General features: G+C 37.2%; 2 protein-coding genes and 1 long non-coding RNA gene across 5 annotated transcripts; 1 reads left to right on the forward strand and 2 right to left on the reverse strand.

Moving 5' to 3' along the window:
• Positions 1–11,868: 11,868 nt before the first annotated feature.
• On the reverse strand, positions 11,869–14,449 carry LOC124175258. Its single transcript, XR_006869131.1, has 6 exons — positions 14,337–14,449; positions 14,110–14,209; positions 13,271–13,432; positions 12,895–13,009; positions 12,245–12,327; positions 11,869–11,893 (listed from the first exon to the last, which is right to left on the reverse strand). It is a non-coding gene; the product is annotated as an uncharacterized LOC124175258 (long non-coding RNA).
• Positions 14,450–14,860: 411 nt separating this feature from the next.
• Positions 14,861–24,468, reverse strand: LOC124175255 (ribosomal biogenesis protein LAS1L). Of its 3 annotated transcripts, XR_006869130.1 has the most exons (7): positions 24,355–24,468; positions 23,778–24,204; positions 23,184–23,365; positions 22,071–23,089; positions 21,638–21,944; positions 17,468–17,610; positions 14,861–14,914 (listed from the first exon to the last, which is right to left on the reverse strand). XR_006869130.1 is itself a non-coding variant. In XM_046555305.1 (6 exons), exons 1-6 carry the CDS (start codon positions 24,438–24,440, stop codon positions 21,658–21,660), a joined length of 1,833 nt encoding a protein of 610 aa, XP_046411261.1. In that variant the 5' UTR covers positions 24,441–24,468; the 3' UTR covers positions 20,831–21,657. The 3 variants fall into 3 exon arrangements, 2 of the variants coding, with proteins under 2 accessions (XP_046411261.1, XP_046411260.1); XM_046555305.1 differs by lacking the exons at positions 14,861–14,914; positions 17,468–17,610 and having other exon boundaries at positions 20,831–21,944; positions 22,071–22,268; positions 22,437–23,089; XM_046555304.1 differs by lacking the exons at positions 14,861–14,914; positions 17,468–17,610 and having other exon boundaries at positions 20,831–21,944.
• Positions 17,499–21,441, forward strand: LOC124175256 (ubiquitin-associated domain-containing protein 1). The gene is made up of 8 exons (XM_046555306.1): positions 17,499–17,683; positions 18,447–18,640; positions 19,038–19,198; positions 19,374–19,585; positions 19,658–19,839; positions 20,028–20,218; positions 20,504–20,642; positions 20,734–21,441. The coding sequence occupies exons 1-8, from the start codon at positions 17,499–17,501 to the stop codon at positions 20,874–20,876; spliced, it is 1,407 nt and encodes a 468-aa protein (XP_046411262.1). The 3' UTR covers positions 20,877–21,441.
• Positions 24,469–24,664: the final 196 nt, after the last annotated feature.

The following is a 24,664-nucleotide window of genomic DNA, read 5'->3' on the forward strand; positions in this document are numbered from 1 at the left end:
TTGCACTACGAGAACTCGTTGGGCATTTTGCGGTGAAATTTGAAAAATTGTTGTACAAGAAATTAAATAACTATAAAAATGGATAAAAAATATTATCTCTAATAGTGAATGTAGCTAATACAGCTTTAACCGTATATTGATTATGTTAATGATCTATTGTGACAAGATCGGAATTAGATAAGCTCTCTAAATACTCTTTTCTAGTCTATTAATTTATATCATGTATATGTAAATGTATATTTCTTCAGTTTGTACAATCACTGCACTAGGATTACCCTTGCCATGTTTTATGGTGCGCTTGTGTAATTTGTATATTATTAACCTTACGTTTTACTCCATTTGCGACAAGTTGTTAGTGTTTATAACTTCTTGGCAATTATTTATGTACATGTATGTGTATATATGTATACGTATACTTATGCATGTGTATATAAATGTATACACATATTTAAAACTAGACTTTTACAATAAACACAGAGGTCTTAGTATATTCACATACGGATTTCTGTGTATAGGTGTACTTGAACTAAAATATCCTTACCTCTAATACGGATTTCTTCGTAATTCGCATTTGTTTTTGTAACCCAATGTCCTACGTATAATGGCAAAAATCGAGATCCAACTTAACTGAGTCTCAAACCCCAGTTGACATAAAAGCAGCTGTTTGATAGAAATTATAGTTTGTAGTTTACACAGCCCATTGCATGATATTTCATTATAAATACATATGTTTCAATGTATTTAGGAATAATTTATCAAATATACAGAGGTCATGTGCAAATAATAAATGAATTCGACCGCAGTTTGATGTATTCATTGGAGCTTTAACAATAAATTCAAGCTTTGTTACTTCTTTTATTTTATTATGGATAATCAAAAACATTTCCGACTATTCGTGCTGTGGAAGCATGGGGATTGAACCAAATGTAGCAAAAGATTAGAAACAGTGTATGTAGAGTACGGGTATTTTTCTAATAATGCAAACACATGCCGCTAGCTTAGTTTTGACATATCTAGAATACCACGCCTTGCGAATTAGCTTTCCAGACAGAGATGAATGATGAATTTTAAGGACTGCATTATCGTTGTTGAATACTCTATGATTTATGGGAAAAGAAAATCTGTAACGATAAAATTGATGCACCGGATCGTCGTCGACTTTAACTTTTGAAATGTCCTACCATTTCCGAACAGCTCCAACCATCCTATCTACCTATATTACTAGATTAGCTATGATATGAAAAGAGAAGTATTTTTCATTTCGAAATGGGATTTTATTCGACGCGCGCTCGATGTATTCCATAACATTAGTATTCATAATTATTCCAACAACTTTTCATTTGCTCTCTCGATCTTGAATTTTCATAGGCATAGAATCGAAACGCTGTTTTAGCTGGTCGCAAGTGAAGCATCTGCGTTGGGTGGAGGAGCAGAATTGTTTTTCGAAAAGTATTCGGATGGAAAAAAATTCAGAGTAACTGTAATACATCACGGATGCGCTAATTTTGAACGAGATGAAATGGATGCTTCGTATATGATACAGTATTTAACGCTGCGTAGTGGTTTAAAGACCTAGGAAGGTGATAGGGAGAGAAAGAACGACGCTTCTTAACACTTCGAGTGTATTTTAACACACATTTGAAAGATACGAGCAAAATTTTTCATCACCCAACTGTCGCAGAACGGCAGCGTTATTAGCCGACCCGTTCACTGAAGAATATATCTGCAGTCAACGGCTGACCATCGAAGGGACTAATCGCTTGAGTCTGGAATCGACAGGAGAGATAAAGTGTGTATTTCTTGCATGAAACGTGAAAACTAAAATCATTATACATCATATCATATTATCATACATCATACATCATACATCGTACATTATACATCATACATCATCATACGTAGTATTACAGTTCGAAACCAAAGTTTGAATTTTCGGATGTTCGGAAAGTGACGTCACCAATCTAAAATCGGCTAGCCGAGTTCCTCAGTCGGGTAACAACCGCGCAGTAGAGCGGACGGATGAGAGTCGCGCTCCGCAAACTTCGAGTACCGGGTTCTCAACCTCACGGATCCCGCGCTTCGAGTCCGCTACGCGGTGAAGCTCGACTTCCAAGACAAGCGCTCCGTGGTTCCTGGTTCATGTTTGCAATAAATTATTTCAATTCGTTTTTCGCGCAAGCCGAAATTCAGTAGCTGTCAGTCCGCTAATAAAATTTCGCCACTTCCAGGACAAGCGCTCCGTGGTTCCTGGTTCATGTTTACAATGAATTATTTCAATTCGTTTTTCGCGCAAGCCGAAATTCAGTAGCTGTCAGTCCGCTAATAAAATTTCTCGACTTCCAGGACAAGCGCTCCGTGGTTCCTGGTTCATGTTTACAATGAATTATTTCAATTCGTTTTTCGCGCAAGCCGAAATTCAGTAGCTGTCAGTCCGCTAATAAAATTTCTCGACTTCCAGGACAAGCGCTCCGTGGTTCCTGGTTCATGTTTACAATGAATTATTTCAATTCGTTTTTCGCGCAAGCCGAAATTCAGTAGCTGTCAGTCCGCTAATAAAATTTCTCGACTTCCAGGACAAGCGCTCCGTGGTTCCTGGTTCATGTTTACAATGAATTATTTCAATTCGTTTTTCGCGCAAGCCGAAATTCAGTAGCTGTCAGTCCGCTAATAAAATTTCTCGACTTCCAGAATAAGCGCTCCGTGGTTCCTGGTTCATGTTTGCAATAAATTATTTCAATTCGTTTTTCGCGCAAGCCGAAATTCAGTAGCTGTCAGTCCGCTAATAAAATTTCTCGACTTCCAGGACAAGCGCTCCGTGGTTCCTGGTTCATGTTTACAATGAATTATTTCAATTCGTTTTTCGCGCAAGCCGAAATTCAGTAGCTGTCAGTCCGCTAATAAAATTTCTCGACTTCCAGGACAAGCGCTCCGTGGTTCCTGGTTCATGTTTACAATGAATTATTTCAATTCGTTTTTCGCGCAAGCCGAAATTCAGTAGCTGTCAGTCCGCTAATAAAATTTCTCGACTTCCAGGACAAGCGCTCCGTGGTTCCTGGTTCATGTTTGCAATAAATTATTTCAATTCGTTTTTCGCGCAAGCCGAAATTCAGTAGCTGTCAGTCCGCTAATAAAATTTCTCGACTTCCAGGACAAGCGCTCCGTGGTTCCTGGTTCATGTTTACAATAAATTATTTCAATTCGTTTTTCGCGCAAGCCGAAATTCAGTAGCTGTCAGTCCGCTAATAAAATTTCTCGACTTTCAGGATAAGCGCTCCGTGGTTCCTGGTTCATGTTTGCAATAAATTATTTCAATTCGTTTTTCGCGCAAGCCGAAATTCAGTAGCTGTCAGTCCGCTAATAAAATTTCTCGACTTCCAGAATAAGCGCTCCGTGGTTCCTGGTTCATGTTTGCAATAAATTATTTCAATTCGTTTTTCGCGCAAGCCGAAATTCAGTAGCTGTCAGTCCGCTAATAAAATTTCTCGACTTCCAGGACAAGCGCTCCGTGGTTCCTGGTTCATGTTTGCAATAAATTATTTCAATTCGTTTTTCGCGCAAGCCGAAATTCAGTAGCTGTCAGTCCGCTAATAAAATTTCTATAACTTTATAATTTTCTCATAATCTTTTTGGTAGAATATGTCGACAAAAAAATTATATTAAACCTTACACATTATTTTTGATTTGTTCTCATGCTGAAAATATTTATTAGTATTCGAGGTATAACTCGAGGTGGTTGGCGGTGGTTGCGGGTAATCTCGGTGATTCAGGAGGAGGAGGACGAGGATTTGTGCTGGGTGAGTAAAACACTTTTATAACATTTGATGGCAATTTTAATTATATTTCATCTGAAATATTACAAACTTGTCGCGTTTACAATAAATTATTTCAATTCATCTTTCGTGCAAGCACATATTCAGTAACTATGAATAATCTTGTACAATTTATTATATTATTGCTTAATTAATTAATATTCTTATAATATTTAATGGCATTTGTAATTATATTTCATCTGAAATATTACAAACTTGTCATGTTTACAATAAATTATTTCAATTCATCTTTCGTGCAAGCACATATTAAGTAGCTATGAGTAATCTTGTACAATTTATTACATTATTGCTTAATTAATTAATATTCTTATAATATTTAATGGCATTTGTAATTATATTTCATCTGAAATATTACAAACTTGTCACGTTTACAATAAATTATTTCAATTCATCTTTCGTGCAAGCACATATTAAGTAGCTATGAGTAATCTTGTACAATTTATTATATTATTCATTAATTAATTAGTATTCTTATGATATTTAATGGCAATTGTAATTATATTTCATCTGAAATATTACAAACTTGTCACGTTTACAATAAATTATTTCAATTCATTTTTCGTGCAAGCACATATTAAGTAGCTATGAATAATCTTGTACAATTCATTATATTATTATTCAATTGATTGATTACAATAATCCTTACATAATATTTTTGATGTGTTCCTACACTAAAAATATTTATTACTATTCCAGGTATTACCCGAGGTGGTCGGAGGTGGACGAGGAGGAGGACGAGCTGGACGAGGAGGAGGACCAGGTGGACGAGGAGGAGGACGAGGTGGCCGAGGAGGAGGCGGGGTGGGTCGTGGGAGAGGACCTCTCCTCTCCTCAGAGGAGGGGTGGGGGTGGGGCGGGCGGGGAGGGGGAAGGGACGGGACGGGACGGGAAGGGAAGGGAAGGGAAGGGAAGGGACGGGAAGGGAAGGGGTGGGGAAGGGCGGGTGGCGGGGATGGGCCGGGAGGGGGAGAGAGGGAGGAAGGGAGGGAGGGAGGGTGGGAGGGCGGGAGGGAGGGAGGAAGGGTGGGAGGGCGGGCGGGCGGGAGGGAGGGAGAGAGAGAGAGTGGAGGACGGATATTAATGTGAGCCCGTTAGAGTTGACGAGCAGTACACCCCCCCCCCCCTCCCCACGCCCCCCTCCCCTCCCGCCCGCCCTCCCGCCCGCCCACCCTTCCTCCCTCCCTCCCGCCCTCCCACCCTCCCTCCCTCCCTTCCTCCCTCTCTCCCCCTCCCGGCCCCTCCCCGCCACCCGCCCTTCCCCACCCCTTCCCTTCCCGTCCCTTCCCTTCCCTTCCCTTCCCTTCCCGTCCCGTCCCGTCCCTTCCCCCTCCCCGCCCGCCCCACCCCCACCCTTCCTCTGAGGAGAGGAGAGGTCCTCTCCCACGACCCACCCCGCCTCCTCCTCGGCCACCTCGTCCTCCTCCTCGTCCACCTGGTCCTCCTCCTCGTCCAGCTCGTCCTCCTCCTCGTCCACCTCCGACCACCTCGGGTAATACCTGGAATAGTAATAAATATTTTTAGTGTAGGAACACATCAAAAATATTATGTAAGGATTATTGTAATCAATCAATTGAATAATAATATAATGAATTGTACAAGATTATTCATAGCTACTTAATATGTGCTTGCACGAAAAATGAATTGAAATAATTTATTGTAAACGTGACAAGTTTGTAATATTTCAGATGAAATATAATTACAATTGCCATTAAATATCATAAGAATACTAATTAATTAATGAATAATATAATAAATTGTACAAGATTACTCATAGCTACTTAATATGTGCTTGCACGAAAGATGAATTGAAATAATTTATTGTAAACGTGACAAGTTTGTAATATTTCAGATGAAATATAATTACAAATGCCATTAAATATTATAAGAATATTAATTAATTAAGCAATAATGTAATAAATTGTACAAGATTACTCATAGCTACTTAATATGTGCTTGCACGAAAGATGAATTGAAATAATTTATTGTAAACATGACAAGTTTGTAATATTTCAGATGAAATATAATTACAAATGCCATTAAATATTATAAGAATATTAATTAATTAAGCAATAATATAATAAATTGTACAAGATTATTCATAGTTACTGAATATGTGCTTGCACGAAAGATGAATTGAAATAATTTATTGTAAACGCGACAAGTTTGTAATATTTCAGATGAAATATAATTAAAATTGCCATCAAATGTTATAAAAGTGTTTTACTCACCCAGCACAAATCCTCGTCCTCCTCCTCCTGAATCACCGAGATTACCCGCAACCACCGCCAACCACCTCGAGTTATACCTCGAATACTAATAAATATTTTCAGCATGAGAACAAATCAAAAATAATGTGTAAGGTTTAATATAATTTTTTTGTCGACATATTCTACCAAAAAGATTATGAGAAAATTATAAAGTTATAGAAATTTTATTAGCGGACTGACAGCTACTGAATTTCGGCTTGCGCGAAAAACGAATTGAAATAATTTATTGTAAACATGAACCAGGAACCACGGAGCGCTCATCCTGGAAGTCGAGAAATTTTATTAGCGGACTGACAGCTACTGAATTTCGGCTTGCGCGAAAAACGAATTGAAATAATTTATTGCAAACATGAACCAGGAACCACGGAGCGCTTATCCTGAAAGTCGAGAAATTTTATTAGCGGACTGACAGCTACTGAATTTCGGCTTGCGCGAAAAACGAATTGAAATAATTTATTGCAAACATGAACCAGGAACCACGGAGCGCTTATCCTGAAAGTCGAGAAATTTTATTAGCGGACTGACAGCTACTGAATTTCGGCTTGCGCGAAAAACGAATTGAAATAATTTATTGTAAACATGAACCAGGAACCACGGAGCGCTCATCCTGGAAGTCGAGAAATTTTATTAGCGGACTGACAGCTACTGAATTTCGGCTTGCGCGAAAAACGAATTGAAATAATTTATTGCAAACATGAACCAGGAACCACGGAGCGCTTATCCTGAAAGTCGAGAAATTTTATTAGCGGACTGACAGCTACTGAATTTCGGCTTGCGCGAAAAACGAATTGAAATAATTTATTGCAAACATGAACCAGGAACCACGGAGCGCTTATCCTGAAAGTCGAGAAATTTTATTAGCGGACTGACAGCTACTGAATTTCGGCTTGCGCGAAAAACGAATTGAAATAATTTATTGTAAACATGAACCAGGAACCACGGAGCGCTTGTCCTGGAAGTCGAGAAATTTTATTAGCGGACTGACAGCTACTGAATTTCGGCTTGCGCGAAAAACGAATTGAAATAATTTATTGCAAACATGAACCAGGAACCACGGAGCGCTTGTCCTGGAAGTCGAGAAATTTTATTAGCGGACTGACAGCTACTGAATTTCGGCTTGCGCGAAAAACGAATTGAAATAATTTATTGCAAACATGAACCAGGAACCACGGAGCGCTTATCCTGAAAGTCGAGAAATTTTATTAGCGGACTGACAGCTACTGAATTTCGGCTTGCGCGAAAAACGAATTGAAATAATTTATTGTAAACATGAACCAGGAACCACGGAGCGCTTGTCCTGGAAGTCGAGAAATTTTATTAGCGGACTGACAGCTACTGAATTTCGGCTTGCGCGAAAAACGAATTGAAATAATTTATTGCAAACATGAACCAGGAACCACGGAGCGCTTGTCCTGGAAGTCGAGAAATTTTATTAGCGGACTGACAGCTACTGAATTTCGGCTTGCGCGAAAAACGAATTGAAATAATTTATTGCAAACATGAACCAGGAACCACGGAGCGCTTATTCTGGAAGTCGAGAAATTTTATTAGCGGACTGACAGCTACTGAATTTCGGCTTGCGCGAAAAACGAATTGAAATAATTTATTGTAAACATAAACCAGGAACCACGGAGCGCTTGTCCTGGAAGTCGAGAAATTTTATTAGCGGACTGACAGCTACTGAATTTCGGCTTGCGCGAAAAACGAATTGAAATAATTTATTGCAAACATGAACCAGGAACCACGGAGCGCTTGTCCTGGAAGTCGAGAAATTTTATTAGCGGACTGACAGCTACTGAATTTCGGCTTGCGCGAAAAACGAATTGAAATAATTTATTGCAAACATGAACCAGGAACCACGGAGCGCTTATTCTGGAAGTCGAGAAATTTTATTAGCGGACTGACAGCTACTGAATTTCGGCTTGCGCGAAAAACGAATTGAAATAATTTATTGTAAACATAAACCAGGAACCACGGAGCGCTTGTCCTGGAAGTCGAGAAATTTTATTAGCGGACTGACAGCTACTGAATTTCGGCTTGCGCGAAAAACGAATTGAAATAATTCATTGTAAACATGAACCAGGAACCACGGAGCGCTTGTCCTGGAAGTCGAGAAATTTTATTAGCGGACTGACAGCTACTGAATTTCGGCTTGCGCGAAAAACGAATTGAAATAATTCATTGTAAACATGAACCAGGAACCACGGAGCGCTTGTCCTGGAAGTCGAGAAATTTTATTAGCGGACTGACAGCTACTGAATTTCGGCTTGCGCGAAAAACGAATTGAAATAATTCATTGTAAACATGAACCAGGAACCACGGAGCGCTTGTCCTGGAAGTCGAGAAATTTTATTAGCGGACTGACAGCTACTGAATTTCGGCTTGCGCGAAAAACGAATTGAAATAATTCATTGTAAACATGAACCAGGAACCACGGAGCGCTTGTCCTGGAAGTCGAGAAATTTTATTAGCGGACTGACAGCTACTGAATTTCGGCTTGCGCGAAAAACGAATTGAAATAATTTATTGCAAACATGAACCAGGAACCACGGAGCGCTTATTCTGGAAGTCGAGAAATTTTATTAGCGGACTGACAGCTACTGAATTTCGGCTTGCGCAAAAAACGAATTGAAATAATTTATTGTAAACATAAACCAGGAACCACGGAGCGCTTGTCCTGGAAGTCGAGAAATTTTATTAGCGGACTGACAGCTACTGAATTTCGGCTTGCGCGAAAAACGAATTGAAATAATTCATTGTAAACATGAACCAGGAACCACGGAGCGCTTGTCCTGGAAGTCGAGAAATTTTATTAGCGGACTGACAGCTACTGAATTTCGGCTTGCGCGAAAAACGAATTGAAATAATTCATTGTAAACATGAACCAGGAACCACGGAGCGCTTGTCCTGGAAGTCGAGAAATTTTATTAGCGGACTGACAGCTACTGAATTTCGGCTTGCGCGAAAAACGAATTGAAATAATTTATTGTAAACATGAACCAGGAACCACGGAGCGCTTGTCCTGGAAGTCGAGAAATTTTATTAGCGGACTGACAGCTACTGAATTTCGGCTTGCGCGAAAAACGAATTGAAATAATTCATTGTAAACATGAACCAGGAACCACGGAGCGCTTGTCCTGGAAGTCGAGAAATTTTATTAGCGGACTGACAGCTACTGAATTTCGGCTTGCGCGAAAAACGAATTGAAATAATTCATTGTAAACATGAACCAGGAACCACGGAGCGCTTGTCCTGGAAGTGGCGAAATTTTATTAGCGGACTGACAGCTACTGAATTTCGGCTTGCGCGAAAAACGAATTGAAATAATTTATTGCAAACATGAACCAGGAACCACGGAGCGCTTGTCTTGGAAGTCGAGCTTCACCGCGTAGCGGACTCGAAGCGCGGGATCCGTGAGGTTGAGAACCCGGTACTCGAAGTTTGCGGAGCGCGACTCTCATCCGTCCGCTCTACTGCGCGGTTGTTACCCGACTGAGGAACTCGGCTAGCCGATTTTAGATTGGTGACGTCACTTTCCGAACATCCGAAAATTCAAACTTTGGTTTCGAACTGTAATACTACGTATGATGATGTATGATGTATAATGTACGATGTATGATGTATGATGTATGATAATATGATATGATGTATAATGATTTTAGTTTTCACGTTTCATGCAAGAAATACACACTTTATCTCTCCTGTCGATTCCAGACTCAAGCGATTAGTCCCTTCGATGGTCAGCCGTTGACTGCAGATATATTCTTCAGTGAACGGGTCGGCTAATAACGCTGCCGTTCTGCGACAGTTGGGTGATGAAAAATTTTGCTCGTATCTTTCAAATGTGTGTTAAAATACACTCGAAGTGTTAAGAAGCGTCGTTCTTTCTCTCCCTATCACCTTCCTAGGTCTTTAAACCACTACGCAGCGTTAAATACTGTATCATATACGAAGCATCCATTTCATCTCGTTCAAAATTAGCGCATCCGTGATGTATTACAGTTACTCTGAATTTTTTTCCATCCGAATACTTTTCGAAAAACAATTCTGCTCCTCCACCCAACGCAGATGCTTCACTTGCGACCAGCTAAAACAGCGTTTCGATTCTATGCCTATGAAAATTCAAGATCGAGAGAGCAAATGAAAAGTTGTTGGAATAATTATGAATACTAATGTTATGGAATACATCGAGCGCGCGTCGAATAAAATCCCATTTCGAAATGAAAAATACTTCTCTTTTCATATCATAGCTAATCTAGTAATATAGGTAGATAGGATGGTTGGAGCTGTTCGGAAATGGTAGGACATTTCAAAAGTTAAAGTCGACGACGATCCGGTGCATCAATTTTATCGTTACAGATTTTCTTTTCCCATAAATCATAGAGTATTCAACAACGATAATGCAGTCCTTAAAATTCATCATTCATCTCTGTCTGGAAAGCTAATTCGCAAGGCGTGGTATTCTAGATATGTCAAAACTAAGCTAGCGGCATGTGTTTGCATTATTAGAAAAATACCCGTACTCTACATACACTGTTTCTAATCTTTTGCTACATTTGGTTCAATCCCCATGCTTCCACAGCACGAATAGTCGGAAATGTTTTTGATTATCCATAATAAAATAAAAGAAGTAACAAAGCTTGAATTTATTGTTAAAGCTCCAATGAATACATCAAACTGCGGTCGAATTCATTTATTATTTGCACATGACCTCTGTATATTTGATAAATTATTCCTAAATACATTGAAACATATGTATTTATAATGAAATATCATGCAATGGGCTGTGTAAACTACAAACTATAATTTCTATCAAACAGCTGCTTTTATGTCAACTGGGGTTTGAGACTCAGTTAAGTTGGATCTCGATTTTTGCCATTATACGTAGGACATTGGGTTACAAAAACAAATGCGAATTACGAAGAAATCCGTATTAGAGGTAAGGATATTTTAGTTCAAGTACACCTATACACAGAAATCCGTATGTGAATATACTAAGACCTCTGTGTTTATTGTAAAAGTCTAGTTTTAAATATGTGTATACATTTATATACACATGCATAAGTATACGTATACATATATACACATACATGTACATAAATAATTGCCAAGAAGTTATAAACACTAACAACTTGTCGCAAATGGAGTAAAACGTAAGGTTAATAATATACAAATTACACAAGCGCACCATAAAACATGGCAAGGGTAATCCTAGTGCAGTGATTGTACAAACTGAAGAAATATACATTTACATATACATGATATAAATTAATAGACTAGAAAAGAGTATTTAGAGAGCTTATCTAATTCCGATCTTGTCACAATAGATCATTAACATAATCAATATACGGTTAAAGCTGTATTAGCTACATTCACTATTAGAGATAATATTTTTTATCCATTTTTATAGTTATTTAATTTCTTGTACAACAATTTTTCAAATTTCACCGCAAAATGCCCAACGAGTTCTCGTAGTGCAAATACGAGTCCAATTACCTTACAGATGGCATTACATTGATTTTTGCCTTCTCGCGTCGAGTTATAAATACAGAGAAATCTCAATGAAAGCTCATTTCTATAAGATTTATTGTAGTGCTGTATTCGTAGCTGTACCTGTTATTCTATATTATATACTGTCCTAAATTTTAAACACACAGCACAACAATGGCTGAAAGCACAATGGCAAGAAGAGAGGAGCAATCTGCATCTTAATAAATCTTTTCTTCTTCGTACGTAGCGGAGCGATGTCACGTCGGAGGATATGTACTAGCGGATCACTATAGGTGGGGCACAGAACTGAAACATAATTGTGTTGAAAATCGTCAACATCTCTTACAGAAAGTAGGTACGTTTCCAGACCTTATATACCAACAATGAATATTCGTAGAGGCTATATTCATAAATACTTACAAAAGTAAGCTAATATTTTACCCGCAATTGCTTATTACTGATAACTTGATATGATAATATCCCCTCCCCGCCCCTCCCCGCATACATCTACTTCTACTTCTACTTCTACTCCAACTCCTACTACTACGACTACTCCTATTCCTACTCCGACTTCTACCACTTCTACTTCAACTCCCACTACTCCTACTCCTGATCCTACTCTTACTCTAATGAATATAATAAAAATGTTATACTCACAGTGTACAAGTCCTCGTCATCCTCGTCCTCCTCCTCGCCCACCTCGATCACCCGCAACCACCGCGAACTGCCTCGGGTTATACCTTGACAGTAATGAATATTTTTAGTATAAGAACACATCAAAAACACTGTTCAAGGATTAATGTAATTAATTAATTAATTAATAATATGATCAATTTTATTAGCGCATTTGAAGCTACTGAACATGTGCTTGCGCGAGAAACGAATTGAAATAATTTGTTGTAAACGTGACAAGTTTGAAAAATTTTAAATAAAATATAATGACAATTGTCATTAAATATTATAAGAATATTAATTAATTAATTAATAATATAATAAATTATATGAGCTTATTCATAGCTACTGAATATGTGCTCGCGCGAAAAATGAATTGAAATAATTTAATGTAAGCATGATAAGTTTGAAAAATTTCAGATACAACATAATTACAATTGCCATCAAATATTATAAGAATATTAATTAAGTAATTAATAATATATTAAATTATATGAGCTTATTCATAGCTACTGAATATGTGCTTGCGCGAAAAATGAATTGAAATAATTTAATGTAAACATGACTAGTTTGAAATATTTTTGATAAAATATAATTACAATTGCCATCAAATATTATAAAAATGTTTTACTCACCGAGCACAAATCCTCGTCTTTCTCGTCCTCCTCCTCGTCCACCTCCGATCACCTCCAACCGCTGCCAACCACCTCTAACGACCACGGCTAACCACCTCGGGTTATACCTCGATCACTGATAAATGTTTTCAGTATTAGAACACATTAAAAATATTGTGTAAGCATTAATGTAATTTTTGCATAGACACATTGTACGAAAATTATGGAAAAATTATAAAACATTGTAGAAATTTTATTAGCGCATTGATAGATACAGAATTTGGACTTGCGCGGGAGATGAGTTTAAATAATTCATTGTAAACATGACAAGTGTAAAAAATTTCAGATGAAATATAATTACAATAACCATGAAATATTATAAAAATGTTATACTCACAGTGCAGAAATCCTCGTTATCCTCGTCCTCCTCGTCCACTTTTTTCTCCTCATCTATCTACTCCTCCTCCTTTCCGTCCTTCTCCTCATCCACCTCGATCCCCCGCAACCTCCCTTAAACACTTCCGACCACCTCCAACCACCTCGGGTCATACCTCGAATACTAATAAATAATTTCAGTATTACAACACGTGGAAAATATTGTCTGAGGATCAATATATTTTTTTCATACACAGGTTTGACTAAGAAGATTATGAGAAAATTATAAGAAATTATAGAAATTTCTCTAGCGCATTGATAGCTACGAAATGTGGGCTTCCGCGAAAAATGGATTGAAATAATTTACTGTAAACATGACAAGTTTGAAAAATTTCAAGATGAAATATAATTACAATTGCCATTAAATATCGTAAAAATGTTATGCTCACCGTGCACAAATAGTAACATAGCTTTTTCTTATTGGTTGACACGAAAATAGTTGATTATAATTATTAATTTTGTACTATTATAGCATACAAATGGTTGAAAGCTGAAAGCAATCAATAATTATATAGCTAAATTTCAAGTAACACCGAAAAAAGGTCAATAATGAAATCAGATAATGGAGAAAAACTATCTTTCATGTCCGTTCAAAGAGGAAACCGGATTCTTCAAATGCTGCCATATGAAAAATCGGTAAAAGTACATATATTTTTTTTTTTAATCAATCAAATACGATAAGTTCCAAGCGAAACGTTGATTGTCGGCTATTTTTTTTATAGGGAGATAACTAACGAAGCTTTTTAAAATTTCGAGTGTAGTTCAACTCACATTTGGACAGTGCAAGAAAAATTTATTTACCATCAATTGTCGCAAAATGGCGAAATCATTAGTTGGTCATTGAAGCACCTCGTCGCTGGAATCTCGAATTGGCCGGAAAGATGGAGTGCGTAATTTTTGTCTGAAACGTAAAAACTAAAATTACTTCGAATTGACATATATTTTCATCATCGATGAACTAAGAAACTCATAAAATACGTTAAATCACATTCATATTCGTTCAGAAGAAAAAAATCGTGAGGTTTCACCTTTGAGCTCGAGAATTAACACTAGATCACTGCCTTTTGGGTTATTTTGGTACATCGATAATAGAATGGTGCGCGAATTAAAAATAACAAGTTTTAAAACACTCGCTCGTTAAGGTCGGATGCCTAGTGTAACTGATTTTTCTGCTCGTGCGCTCGCTTACTCGTTGTCAGTGTTTTAACACATAACACATAACACAGTTGTAGGGGAGACTGGGATACGATGACTCCCCAAAAAATTCTGGTATTGGCTTCACAGTATACAGAATGAACACCGTCTTTGTGCATGTGACGTAAACCGAATCTGCTCGTAAGATTTTTTCTATATAATACTACAAATCACGTTTACAGATGCATGTGAGTATAACGTATTGTGATTTTATGATAATAAATTTCCACAAAAAATACCACAGAACAACCAGCTAAGTGCTAACAGATCTGATACACTAACCACAGCAATTTTAGCTCTAATTGAACGACGTTATTGTCATCTATTCCTATGTACCTATATAATGCCAAACACTCACCAATTGCAATTTGTTGGTCCTGGTCGCTCGGTTTTTTCCGATTCAAAGTGTTATCTGAAACATGCATTTTGGTTTGATGGTACAAAACATGACGTTTTCAATAATCAAACTTGTAAACTTGAAAATTAGTCCGGAAGGTCAAAAGTCACCAGGTCAAGAACCTGGACAGTCAGAACTACGTAGCGCTTGTCCTGGAAGTCGAGTTTCAACAGGTACTGGACCTGGAGCGCAGAAACTACGGAGCACTTGTCCTGAAAGTCGAGTTTCACCAGGTAGCGGACCTGGAGCATGGAAACTACCGCGCGCTTCTCCTGGAACTCGAGTAGCACCAGGCAGCGGACCTAGAGCACAGAAACTACCGAGCGCTACTCCTGGAACTCGAGTTGCGCCACGAAACGGACCCGGAGCGCAGAATCCAGGAGGTAAAGAACCCGGTACTCGAAATCTGCGAAGCGCGATTCTCGTACGTCCTCTCCACCGCGCGGTTGTTTCCAGACTGAGGAATTCGGCTAGCTGATCACTATAGACTGAAGACGTCAAGAGAAAAAAAATTTTGACTTTCTGAACATCCGAACATCCAAACTTTGGTTTCGAACTTCAATACTATGTATGATGTACGATGTATGACGTATGATGATAAGATATGATGTATAATGATTTTAGTTCTTACATTTCGGACAAGAAATACGCACTTTATCTTCCTTGCCGATTCCAGACTCAATCGGCTAGGCCCATCGATGGTCAGCTGTTGACTAAAGATATATTCTTTAGTCGACGGGTCAGCTAATAACGCTGCCGTTCTGCGACAGTTGTAAATCATGACGTGATATGACATCATTCTGACATCAGTTTGACGTAATTGTGTTCACTGGGTTTTTCCTGAAGCTTTTCAAAATATACTACCTGTTCATCATCTACATGAACTGCTAATCTGTATATAGCGTGAGACTGTTTGTTCATCGGATATTCATATAGACGATGCATTGCCTCAGGTGGACAAGCATATCGCGTCGATATATATTTGTCTCTTATATCCTTGGAATATCATACTAAACCTCACAAGGATTCACACCATAAACAATAGAAGTTGCAAAAGCTATAGAAAATACACCAGAATTCCAGTAATTATTTTGTTGCTGAATTTTTTCGAACACGACGCGTATATTATCGTCAGGCAACAATTTATGTAAACATATCTTATGGTGATCGTGCAATACTCTCTTATTAGCACAATCATATACGTGTAATACTTCAGTATCGTTATAAACACAAATCCAATGCCTCAATGACCTCGGGCTATGAAACGATATTTGAATGCATGCTTCGTTTTCCGGAGCGCTTCGAATTGATCCCAGAATTTGTACCAATAAAATACTCTGCATGATTGTATGCACAGCATTTACAAAACCATATACATGCCATGATTTCCATGTATTTTATTTCAGAATTTTGAATTGTTTTTTGTAATTGCACAGGATCTTGAACGCAAGCAGATCTTTTTTAACGTAGATTCTATTACGACTTCCAAAACTTGAGTGATTAACCGGATAATATGAAATAAGCACAAATCTTCGCTTTGACCGCGTTAAATCATGTACGACAATCCGCAAACTACTGAATATTTTGTAATAAAAGACATAACAGCTTAATTCATCGATGTGACTTATATTGCATGGCAATCCATGAGCAAGTGGGCCACTATTTTTACGCTTCTTAATTTGTAACTGAACAAAAGCAAGATCTTTACTGTGTTTACAACACAACACTCATTCGTCTATGCGGCATATTACTTACTCACCAACAGAAATCTCAGTTTCCATATTTATAGACAGATTGTTTCTGAAACGTAGATGTTGCTTTATTATGACACAATATTCACGGAATGAAATTTTAGCGGATCGATTTAATTGACTGATTGTAAATATATATTTCCGTTACCTTATCGTAAGTATAGCAGAACTGCTGTGCTCTGCGGAGTTCACTGGTCAACTGAAACTGGGCCTGGTGATATTTGGAAAACATGGTATGATGGAGAAGATAGGTCATAGATCACGTACTACGTACAATAAGGATTATTACACAACCCTAAGCGTAGGTCATTAGAACGCCTTCTTTCTCCTTTCCTGTAAAGAATTTTCAACGACTTCTTAATGGCGGTTTTTGGCGCGATTTTACAAGGACCACAAGGACCCAAGCTGGATTATGACAATCCGAGTTGGCAACACTGTTTGAACTGCGTGCAAATGGCCGCCGTTGCGGGCAAACGTCAAAATACGAACGGAAATATTCAAGGTAAAATAACGACTACCAGAATTTTAAGGTCAAGGTATTTTTATTGCCATCGGAAGTAAAAAATTTAGCGTAATCGTGTTGCACTCGCGCTGTATCCGGAATATGTCAACTTCGCGTACTTGAGCACTCTAATCTGGCTTAACCTAAATCTTTCATATTGAGAAATGAATAATCAGTTATGGATTAACGATTAACTCTGACTTGACGACGATGTAAAATAACACTTATAAATCACCTAATACTAGAACTACCTTGTGATCAAAGACACGTGTATTCGAACGCTGCTTTAAACTCCCGAAAAATTGGACAACATACATATTAGTTTTTTATTGTTCAGGGCTACTTGATGTTTCCATGGATGCGTGGACAAATACTGGAAGCCTGGAGTAGCAGACGGAGCTCTCGAGAAGCCGGGAGGCGCTCCTCGGCTCTCTCTTCTGCGGACCCAGGAAATCCCTCTAGAAATTCAGGTGTTACAATGCTTGTGTCACCACAGTCAATCCCTGAGAGTTTCTCAGTTAACATTATCAGGTTTGCATTTCATTACCTATAAAAAAAACCATTCGACCATGCACTCTCGTACTATGAAGTTATGAAAAAGTGTACTCTACTTCCTTTCAGTTTAAAAACAATATTCTGAAAATCAGTGAAAAGCCACCATGTGCGTACAAGTTGCCATTATTTCTATTATCGCTTTATATTACATTTGAAAGAGAATAATATTTTACAAATACTAAATGAGAAAATAGACAGAATGTAATAAAAACAAATATGAATTTAAATTTTCTTAACCCTCTGCCTTACTTTGACGAATCTGACTCGTGATACATATTTCGTATCAAACATGAAGATCATGAGTCAGACACGTAGACTGAAGATTAGGCTCATATTGCAGCTGTTTTCAGCATCACTCTAGCCTATTTAGCGCGCATCGTCTCATATTGCTTGGGCTCAGATCTTGCCGAACTAAATGGTACGGCGAGGGGTTAATATCCATTTTCTCAATTGCCCTGGCGATTTTGAATAGGATTTTCACTGTTATATAGAATTAAGTATCAGAAAATATTGTATATAATAATATCATTACTCAGGTTAAAGATATTAAACATTTAACTAGTTACTACATTATTGTGTAGAGAATTTTTGGTGGTTGTATTATAAAGTTCACCAATTTTAAATGTCGAGCAGAATAACCGCTATGTTTAATGTACCCAAATTTGAGAGATTACTTGGGTACATTCGTTATGTTCAAGAATGAAGGAACAGATCGTAATCACCATAATAATATTTTCAGTTTGGAGGGCCATGTGTTTGGCATCAACATCAAGCCAGACTTTACCATAGAAAAAATTAAAGCAGCCGCAACTAAACACTTTTATGGACAAGACACAGCAAAGCCTTCATCATGCTTTAGATTAGTTCATGCAACAAAACTAAAGTCGTTATCTGATGAAAAAAAAGCAGAGGAAGAGGGCATTGAAAAGTTTGGTGAGTATCGCAAAACTTGGAAGTAAATTGAATAGGATATTGCTAAAGACATAAAAAAAAACGTGTGCAACAGAAGTGATACTTCTGCAATTTATATAAGTAATTCACCATGGCTTCAACAACTCGGTAACAGAGAGAGGAGACTGGGGATAGGTAATCCTGTGCGTAGTTTGCGTTTCATAACAGTGCTTTATATAGTGGTACGTGTCAAAACATTATGTTTCATAGCAGTGTACATTTCATTGCAGTGCGTTTCAAAACATCGCGTTTTAGAACATTCTGTTATTATCCCTGCTAAAGAAGTTTCACTTCAAAAGCAAAATCGAATTTTGGAAAATGATTGAGGCTGGTTCAATGTCAGTTTCCTTCGATGATTTCTGGTGATTTTTTGTTTCAGATGAGTTGCTGATGGTGGAGATCCATCCAGTTATAATAAAAGAAAATCTAACAGAAGAGATTCTAAAAGGACCCAGTGAGGAGGTGATAGCTCGAATCACGGCAGGACTTCCAATTAAAAACCCATCACGACCTGCGCCCAGTGCCGATTGCCCAGCTGATGTAAATATTTCATAATGATAAAATATGAGTTTGTAGTATTGTTTTATTCTTAGAAAACTAAGTTTTATTAGAAAGATTTTGAAAAGTATATCGAGGTAAGAAAGTGTGCTAATAATTATTAGGCTAATGATAAATATCGAGTAAAATACAATGAGTAAACGCACAACATGGACAGTTTCAGAATGAAATAAGAAAGATTCTCATCACACTGGTCCAAACTTCTGCAAAGATTTTAAATCATAGTCCTGAAGCAGCTAAAATTTATGAAGTAATTAGGGAAAGATGGGAGGCCAGATGCAAACCGCCAAATGATCCCAAGTCTGTTAAATATCTCATGGATATGGGCTTCTCGGAGAAGAAAGTATTGAAAGCTCTACGGCTCAGGAAGTAAGTAACATTAGCATCATTGCATGAATGTGCAAATTTCTTTTCCTTACTTGTTTATTCATCATTGGTAAGGATGAATACTTCTGAAGCACTTGAGTGGCTCATAGAGCATGGAGATGATCCAGATGAAGAAGATTTTGAGTTACCATCGTTAGACGCGAGTCTAGATGTGGATACAGGAGGACCTAGTTCCTCAGGAACTTCGGGCAGAAGGAGAAGTCTCAAGGAAGCATGTGTCGATTTATTCAAAGGAGGTAATGTTGCAGTTTAGCTAACTTGCTCAACTTACGACTGCTTTATGGCATGTACTCTTACCGCATAGGCAAGTTGAGTTTAATACGTTCCTCTTTACCGAAAATTTGCTCTGATTACGTCTCGAGGCGATAATTTATTCAGAATATGAATATCGTTCTGAACTCAATGCTGGGTAATTGTTGAACAGGTAGTCAGAGTTCCAAGAGAGAGCCAAACTTGATTAACGTCGTCGCTCTGCTGTTAGAGTCTTTTCGTCAGTTCAAAAAACTCGATTTCAAACCAAACACGAGGGTGATATCCTCACTTCAAGAGATGGGGTTTGAGGAGAAGAAAATCATAGAAGCACTGAAAGTCACTGGAAATAATCAACCAAATGCAGTACGTTGCTAGATTTTCTATTCTACTATATTACTGAGTATTTTAAGATTTTCATCAATTCTTGTTTAACCTAAAACATTCGAGAAAAATTAGTAACAAATATTATTGACACTCAACTTCAATTTCATAACGATTAAAACATAGAAAATGATCATTGGCATAATTGTGATTTTTTTTTTTGTGTGTCAACACCAAAATGAGTTTTAAATTCACATTAAATGTCAAAGCAAAAGCAGATTTTTTAGCATCGATGTCAAATTCTTCAAGAGTTGTTTATATTTTCAGTGCGAATGGCTCTTAGGTGAGAGACGCCCTAGCTTAGAAGATTTGGACGAAGGCCTGGACCCTGACGGGCCAATTTATAAAGCAATTATGTCAAACCCTCACATACAACTCAGTCTCACCAGTCCAAAAATGTTACTAGGTGAGTCAAAAAACAAACGACGTTTTCTATGAGATTATATTCGAGAGTTACTGAATGCCAAATACTTGAGAATAAAATTTACACCTTTCAGCATACTTATCGATGCTGGAGAGTCCAATGTCAGCGAATATCTGGATAAATGACCCAGAAGCTTCACCAGTGTTGAGCCAAATTTTCAAAACCTACCATGCGGAAAAACATGCTATTCACATGAATCGTTTTGTTGAGAGCTAACAGTAGCAGAGTATAGAAACTGTTTCAGAATCACAGAAAAAAAATGAAAAAAAAAAAAGAATTATAATGCCTAGTACAAATTTAAAAAATTTTAAATATAATTCATGATACGTTGAAGATAAGTTACTGTTATTAACTGCCTGGCATGTTAAAGTTCATTCTAGTCAATATTAAAACAAAATATAAATTATCGTTAAAGTATTTATGCTATTCGTTCGTTACTTACTCAGTAGCAAATAGTGATATGTAATAGTAAAAAAGGTACTATCATTGTGAGGAAAGTATATAAAGTGCTTGATATTTATTCCTAACGATATTTAACGAATTTTACATGTAATAATTGCTACTATTACGCATATGAAATGGTATACAAACTATTATGTATACTCGCGTACACCAACAAATATATTTTTATATTAAAATGGGCCTTCAAGATCTAGTTTATATACCTATTTCAATTCAAAATGGCATGCATAATTTTAAACTATTTTTTTCGAGCGAAGTTCAATGTCGAAAGAAAACTTTGTTAAACGCTGAAGCAAATAAACTCTGTCTGAAATCATTAGCATTTACTCAGTTCCCGGAAGTGCATATGCATACCTACTTGTGCCCTATCTTTCAGCTACGACGAATCATTTTACGGAAAATTTGTTATTGGCAATTCTACATACTTCATTGTGAGTCGGTGTACATTCGATTAAACTACGTGCAAGGAACATGTTGCAAAATATAAATTTGTTAAAAACGTCCATAATACACACCGGAAGTGGACGTTTTGAATTCAACAGTTTTTCTTCACAATTTGAATTGCCATATCGACCATGTTATCAATGTTTCCGAGATTTTTTTTCCACTTTGGTCTCTTCTTTTTTCCCAAAACGCTGTTCCAATTTATTTTACTTCTCATCATTAAACTTTTACTATTGATAATTCCTGGTACAATATCAACATCTTTGGAACCTGTGAGACTTATTATATTGACCACCGAACTTGTATCCACTGTGTCCATCGAATCCAACTGCCACGGTAGTATTCCAATTGGACAACTTCCCCAATCAACACTTTTTTCTACGAAAAATAAATTTGTTTTACAGTTAACTGAATGAAATATGCCATTTTTCCTATAGTTAGATATTCTTCTGGTGGTTGAGTTTAAACTGAAATACTAATTCGTAGTTGATAAAATAACTGTACCTTTTTCAAGTATCCAGTTTGAATTTCTGGTTGTTAGATCTGCTATTTTAATATTATCTTCGAAATTGAACTGTTCCAATCGCTCATCACTTCTGATATTTTCATTGATATGATCTTCAAACAATGCAGTAAAATCATTGATGGTTTTGACATTTTCGTTACCAACTAATTCAGTCTGGTCTTCAATATTTTGCCCTGCTGTATAAATACTGATAAAATGAATAAGATTTTCCCTGACGTCATCCCTTATGCTGGGTGTTATCAGTTCCAAAAGTGGTCCAACGAAATGATTAGAAAATTTGCTATTCAGATTAGAAATGATTGTTCTAACAAAATCTATATCAGTCAAGAAACTGGGTATTTCACCTAAGACATTTAGCCATAAAATATCTCTAAGTTCGGGAAAGTTTCTATCAACTTCGTCTCGAACTTTGAGAGACAATATGGTTGACGAAGTTCTCCTCCTTTTGTTTTCTTCGACATGTTCCAACCTATGTTTGATTTTGTGAGCTAATTTTATTTTGCACAGACTAGACGCTATATATTTCATCCACAAAGATGCAATAAGATGCTTTTGCTCATTCTCTGTCTCATCATTTATCAGTTCCAATAGCCGCAGTATTAGTTTTTGTAAAATTTCCTTCTCATGTAACATTGTTATAAACTCTTGCCAAAAATTGATGAAACGTGATGGAAGACAGTTACAGTTTTCAGTATCTGAACTTGATTTCTTTCTCCTCCCAAATATCTCAAGAAATTCTTCGCTTGGAAGGAATGCTTCCCCTCCAAGTAGAACATTCAATATAATTTCGTCTTTATCTGGTGGAAATTTGTTTTTGCTCAAATATTTAGATATTTGACACAAAAGATTGCTTTGTTCTGCTACTAGTTCGTGTTTCTCATCATCACAGGGATCAGTGTCATTTCGAGTTTCTGTATTGACGTCAATATCGGTGTATTCTGTATTTTCGTTGTTTGGCAAGTTCAAAGCATATGCTCGTAAATTACTCAACGTTTCTCTAACAATAAAAAGAATAACAAATAGAAGATATTTCACTTTATATCTAATGAAATCTATAGTCACCAATTATTCCTGTAAACTTATTCTCTTACCTTAACTGTGCATCAGGTATGTCTTTTATCGAGGTGTAACCAGCATGGATATATAAACCAACTGCGATCCACAATTCAATTAAATCCGTTAACGTCTGTGCTTCTTCTGGCTCATTCTCTTCTTCCGCTTGTTTAGTAATGTTATCTTCCATAGCTTTCAATTCTGTTGCCCAATATTCTTCCTTCAAAATGTAAAACAGAATCAAAATAAAAATTCCTTTCATTAGCTGAAGACTGGGGAACCTACACTCAGAAAATACTGTTTCTGCAAGGCGAATCCACCATTAGAGTTATGTGACAAATGAATTTCATAATCATAACTGAACCTTCTTCTAAAAAGCCGGAATTTGAATCAGTTTCAAGCAGTTTGAGATTGTAAAAATATGTTGACGTATTATTATAAACTAGGTAGATTATAAATGTTGTTTTTTTACAAAATTAATTTGCACATATACCTAGGGGAAGTATTTCTAAATTTCACATTCCCAATCCTAAGTTTATAACTTTTTTTTTTTAATTTTAGGCAAGTACTGACATGGATTTCATAGTGTTCTTCCTTTCTTTGTATGACAATATGCAAAAAATTTAACTTACATGTAGCCATTCGAGTAGTATATTTGTAGCTATACGCAATACATCGAGTGATGGTAATTCATGGCCGTGTGCAGCATCGTGTCGTATGTTGACAATCCATCGTGGAATATTAAGCTGTTTAGCTATTTGAAAAAGGGAAGATTGCTTAGTTTCGCCGATGTTGGTTATGTGATTAAGGAACCTCATGATCGTTGTTGAGTACATCAGGCAGAGATCATTCTCATAATAAGCCGGTAAATCTCCTTTGTCCATCTTTGGGGTGATTTCCCTGTCTCTGAGGCAGACTTGCATAATAGCCAGCGTGCATTCGACGCCAACTGGCAATTTCGGAAGCCTCGCTTTCCATACCAGTAGCCTCTTGTAGCCTTTAATCTGCTCAACCGTATCGTTGGAGTAAATTTGTTCGTACACGTCGTGCCACTCGGTGCTGAAAAGTACAACTGGGGGTTATGTTATGTTGACAGCCAGTTCAATTCGGAAAGGACACTTGAAGGCTAATTAATTTCAAACCGTTCCGACGAATGGACTAAAGTCCAGTTTTTCGAAAGGACAAGATTTGCTAGTGATCATTACTTACAGCGAAAACCATGGCACTTGCTTCCGATGATCCCGCTTGAACGCCATTTGCAAATGTTTGGCATGCCGCGTGGTCACGCATGGCATGTGGAAAGATGAAAATGATCTCTTATTTCTCTCTTTAATGACGCATGCGCAGTACTTTAATCCGCAGCCAGAGATATGAACAAAAGAGATAAAAGGTAATTACGCCCATATCTCCGGTTCTGATCAAGTCATTGCAATGTTCTTTTTTTTTAATTAAATTATATGTATCGAAAGAGTAATCAGAAACTTGAAAAATGTCTGAATAATTTGAAAATAAACAAAGT

This window comes from Neodiprion fabricii, chromosome 2, assembly GCF_021155785.1.
Source record: "Neodiprion fabricii isolate iyNeoFabr1 chromosome 2, iyNeoFabr1.1, whole genome shotgun sequence".
Taxonomy (NCBI): domain Eukaryota; kingdom Metazoa; phylum Arthropoda; class Insecta; order Hymenoptera; family Diprionidae; genus Neodiprion; species Neodiprion fabricii.